Raw genomic sequence first — 5,000 nt, 5'->3', positions numbered from 1 at the left:
CGGAATATGCACTGCAGAAGGCAAAGGAAAACGTAGAGAAGCATTACTCTGTTGTTGGTGTTCTCGAAGACCTCAACACTACCTTGACTGTCCTGGAACATTATGTCCCCAGATTCTTCCAAGGAGCCAAAGATCTATACTGGAGTAAGTGTTTTCCTAAATTTGGGTATCTGCATGGTATTAGTAGAAAAAGAGAGTTTTTTTCAATGCCTATAATTCATGTGGTGTGATATAAAATCATTAAAATTACACATTTCTTCCCAAAGATGAGGTGCAGAGATTCTCCAAGGTGAATCGCAATATCTACAAACCACCGGTTCCTGACAGAATAAAGGATATTGTGCGGAAGAACTTTACAAGAGAAATAGAATTCTATGAGTTCTGCAAACGTCGAATGTATATGCAATATGCTGCACTAAATCTTCCTGAGACACCATAATAGCCAGATATTCTTTTAGAAACATTGTATATGGAAAAGCCATTTTGTTTCTCTTTTGTAGCAGTGAGAATGTATTTGTATGGCTTGGTTTCTTCTGGCTCAATTACTATATTTCACAAATCTAATACTACCAGATTTTTATGGCTTTGAATCAATATGTAAAAGATGATATAAACTATTTGCCCAAACAGCACCATGCTGTTAATCCCACAGCAGAATGAATGGACTCTGGGATGCAAATCTTTGGTGGCCAGTCAAATAAACAGATTTGTATATACAATATATCAAGTGGAGTCACAGTCATTTCAACAGAATTAGATAATGGTCTGTAGATAGTTTATTCCTAATGGTTATAGAAAACCTCAGGTTAAAGTGTTTTTATAGCCCTTCCAACTGAAACTGTAAATGTTATATTCCTTGTATCCTTATACTTAGTGGTTATGTGATATTCTTATTTTTATACTCTTCATCATTGACTCACTTCCTTATCTCAGGTTCTCACCTCTGCATTATTACACATAAACTGGTTTATTAATAAAGAATTATAGGACATGTTTCCAGGTTGTTAAAGGAACATACAATAAATATAAGAGCTGCTGTATCTTAAGCAAAAAGTAATACAGTGGAGACCATTTTAGAATTATCAAATGCAGGAAGGGTAATTTCAAAAATAATTTTCCCATGTCCAAATAAAGTTTATAATTTATCTATAATAGTCCACTAAAATTTGGTTATTCTTTTGTCAATAAAATCAGTGATGTGACCTAAATAAGACTATGATGTGATAAAAGACTATTACCCCATCACTGGCTTTTTTTCTAGTCGTGGAGGCTGCTGGTTCCTCTTTAGTTTTATTTTCAAAGCTTACTTTTATAAGCGTATTTCAAAACTTCAAAAGTAGTGATTAACTCCTATGAAAAACATTCATATTGAAGCTACAGTTTTTAAGAATAAACCAGAATGCTATACACTATTCACTAAATGGGTCTGTATTTCTGTCTCAAGTGATGTTAAGGTGCAGATTATTCAGTATCCACACTGCCTGACTACATATACTCTATTTACAAATATATTTAACAACCAAGCAGGAAAATAAGATAGATTCTCAGAGTAAATAGTAATTTGGAGACTAGTAGAGTGGCACCACAAACTGCAGTGCACTGGAAGCAATGGTAAACCTCAATTCCTGCACTCTTTTTACCTTAATAGCACCAGGGTTGAAAACTTCCATGTCCTACCGTCCATTTTCCTTTATCAACTGGATGCTAAGGTCATATGCCCTTACATACTGTCATTTCTTATTAATGTAGCCAATTATATCATTGCCATATCATCATTTTTTGTTAATGTCCATCTTCATTGTGTATTGCTTTCTTGACCTATGCTGTTAATTTATGTTACAATAAATTTATATGTTATAATAATAATTCATTTTCCATAAGAGTTGAAATCCTTTGTACTGTAAAGATAAGGTTATACATTTTTTATCTCCTTTTTTTCTTTTCTTTTATAACAAGAAAACATGAAAAAAGTAAGTTTCTCCATGTTTTATACAATAAGATACACATTGCACTTATGAGTAGTCTTTTGATCATTTATGGAAAAAAATGCACAACTAACTCTACTTTAAATAGTTACTGAAATCCTTTTTGATTCTTGTAGTTCTTGAACACGACGGTAACATTTACTGAAAACCAATACGGAAGCAATGCAGCTAATACGTCTTCCCAAGTGTGACAAGTGGAAGAACAATAAGCTGAATGAATCAACTAAACTATCCTGAAATAATCACCAAGCATAAAACAGAACTTTTTGTTAACATGAAAACCATTTTATTAAATCCAAAAGCATATAATACCACATTACAAAGAGCAAAGTTGTACATCAAAGCATAGCTCTATCGTATGATGTTTCCAGCTGCAAAGGTATATAGCTGAAACACAAAATTAGCAACAACTTTATTAATCAACACATATATTTTGCATTCATACAATACACCATAGGTATTATGCAAGAATTTTCTGCTGTTACCAAGCAGAAAAGAAATATGAATATAACTTATTTGCTTTGCATTAAAAAACAATGAAGCTTTCCTTCATTTTAAGTATCACTAAAATGCCATAATATATATCCAGAGATCTGAATTAATTAAAATGGTTATATAAGATAAAATATAACATGTATAATAAATACAACATAAAATAATGTAAAAAATAGTTACCAGATCAAATAAAATATATAAAACATATTTATCCAAATCACTTTTGCCTTGTGTGATTAGTAAAAAAAATACATAACCACAACAATTTCTCTCAAAATACACCCATTGATGTATACTTAGCAGACTGCAACATCAAACTGTAAACAACCTATACATCTGTTCCATATCCAAATGAAAATAACAGCTATATCATAACCTGTTTAATATTGCTGTAGAATATATCATTCTGATTTTATATCAAATATATAAAATTACTGAGCCAGCTGATAAATAAGCAAATATGTACATAATTTTGCAATAAATAAAGTGACCTAAAAACATTCATCTGATTCATCACTATTATTTTTCAGAACAAGATTCCAAAAATATAAAGAGATTCACATGTAATAATACATAAAAATACTTTTCTAAGTTATATATCAAAATAAGCAGAACTTGTCTACCTCTTTTTTCTTTCCCAAAGCCACAATAACATCTTCCCAGTCCCAGTGAGTCATTAAACGAGTGTTTATATAAAAAGCAGGTGCTTTGAAGTGTAAAATTATTAATACAAAGACAATATACTAATTTGCTAGTGTTTTTTCCGGGGAATGGATTCATTATAAATGAGTTGGGGTGCTTCAGGAGAACTGTACACACATTCACCTGCAATGAAAGTGTTCAATACTTTCAGTGGGCCTTTATCTGACACTAGTAGAAAATCAGCATCAGTGTTGTAATCAAGGGTGCCCTTCCGATGAGTTATACCCATGAGTTGTGCAGGGTGTAATGTTGCTGCCTCAATACCTTCTACAACACTCACGCCTGGAATAAAAAAATATTGTGTTTTACTTGCAAAATATTTACCAGTAGAAACTATGCTTTTCTAAATAAAGCCAATATCATACCCAAAATAGGTGGAATGTATGATTCTTATTCAGATCATTTAAATTTTTAAAAAGTTATTTGACTTGTCCATTAAATTTTGTCTTGCATAGGTAATTCTGAAAAACTAAAAATTATATGAAAATACTATTAACATTGAAAAATCTAGTCTTAAAGTTGATATAATACACCTTCAATACAATCACACTAGGATGCATTAGTATGGAAATCAGAAACTACTTCTTATACTGTCGATGTCTTATACATACCTGCATCATTAATGAAAACTCTGACACACTCATCCATTGTGGCCACAGAACCCGCTAGAGTGTTTGTGCCGGCCAGTACAGCACGTCTACCTTGGACCTTCACCATCATTTGACCTATGTGGTGCTCTCCATCACCAAGACCCATGGCTGCCATACCATCTGACACTAGCACAAGACCTGTAAATTTGGAATAAAATACCAGTATGTTATCATCCCTTAACACAAAAATATGGTAACTATCAAATTATCAATGATGTCAACAATAGGCCAAATTAATCACATGCCACCGAGAATGGTATGTGCAAACAAGACATGTCTACTGTACATTCATACATTACCTTTAGCATGCGTTCTGTGGGCAATACGAAGAGCAGCAGGATGAGTGTGAATTCCATCAGCTATGATACCGTAGAAGACAGGCTGGTTAATTTTTCTACTTGTTAGCAAACCAACAAGTCCAGGATCACGATGATGAAACTAATGAAATAAATGTTTTTTACTTTTCAAACAATATAATGACAATCATGTAAATTATCCCTCTCATTCATGAATTATCATGGCTTCTAAAATCTATGATTTGCAAGCATTACTATAGTCTACAGAAGACGTGTTACGATTGTTATTACTTATCAAGCCTGCATGTTTCCTTTTGTGTTTGAAAACAGAGGCTGGAGCTGTTATATTGTCACTAAATATCTGTTATATACAGTGAGACAGAAAATTATAGAATTTCTACCATTTTTCATTTATTGAAAATAAAACATAAATAGAAAAAATATGAAAAAATATAATTATGTAGAAAGAAACACAACACTAATATTCTAATAAAAAAAATCAATGAAACATAAAACCCTGCACAACACTTTATCACTTCAAAATGCAAACATTTATATTTGTGACTTACAGGCAGCATGGCATTAAATAGATGAGTGATAAAAGAAGCACCGCTGTTTACTGCTGCCTCACCATCTTCGAGGTTGCCATTAGAATGACCTGTTTGACACCAAAACATCATGAATAAAACACATTTTGGCAAAATTCTCACACAAAGAAAGACACATACGTTCAAATACGGCTGATCACTGAACAGCTGACTAACACCAGTTCTATCAATTTACAACTGACAAGAAACTATTATTTCATGACCATTCATATTTAAAATGGTGCATCACAGCAAACATCGCAAAAATTACTTACCTACACTTAC

General features: G+C 32.3%; 2 protein-coding genes across 5 annotated transcripts in view; one reads left to right on the top strand and one right to left on the bottom strand.

Moving 5' to 3' along the window:
- LOC138864717 (heparan sulfate 2-O-sulfotransferase pipe-like) overlaps positions 1-2,980 on the top strand; it is a 47,847-nt gene extending 44,867 nt beyond the window's left edge. The window contains exons 8-9 of the mRNA XM_070132676.1: positions 1-144; positions 267-2,980. The exon at positions 1-144 is cut by the window's left edge and continues 11 nt beyond it. Of these exons, the coding sequence (XP_069988777.1) occupies positions 1-144; positions 267-439 (317 nt within the window). The 3' untranslated portion in view covers positions 440-2,980. The remainder of the gene's footprint in view (positions 145-266) is intronic.
- Positions 2,386-5,000, bottom strand: part of LOC113801898 (N-acetylglucosamine-6-phosphate deacetylase) — a 10,773-nt gene continuing 8,158 nt past the window's right edge. For all 4 annotated transcript variants that reach the window (XM_070132672.1, XM_070132675.1, XM_070132671.1 and 1 more), the window contains exons 5-9: positions 4,991-5,000; positions 4,698-4,786; positions 4,132-4,270; positions 3,794-3,970; positions 2,386-3,464 (exon numbers count right to left, since the gene is read on the bottom strand). The exon at positions 4,991-5,000 is cut by the window's right edge and continues 120 nt beyond it. In XM_070132672.1, coding sequence (XP_069988773.1) covers positions 3,232-3,464; positions 3,794-3,970; positions 4,132-4,270; positions 4,698-4,786; positions 4,991-5,000 — 648 coding nt within the window. In that variant the 3' untranslated portion in view covers positions 2,386-3,231. The remainder of the gene's footprint in view (positions 3,465-3,793; positions 3,971-4,131; positions 4,271-4,697; positions 4,787-4,990) is intronic.

Source organism: Penaeus vannamei, chromosome 18 (genome assembly GCF_042767895.1).
Source record: "Penaeus vannamei isolate JL-2024 chromosome 18, ASM4276789v1, whole genome shotgun sequence".
NCBI classification, from domain to species: Eukaryota; Metazoa; Arthropoda; class Malacostraca; order Decapoda; family Penaeidae; genus Penaeus; species Penaeus vannamei.
This window is presented reverse-complemented; position numbering and strand designations above follow the sequence as displayed.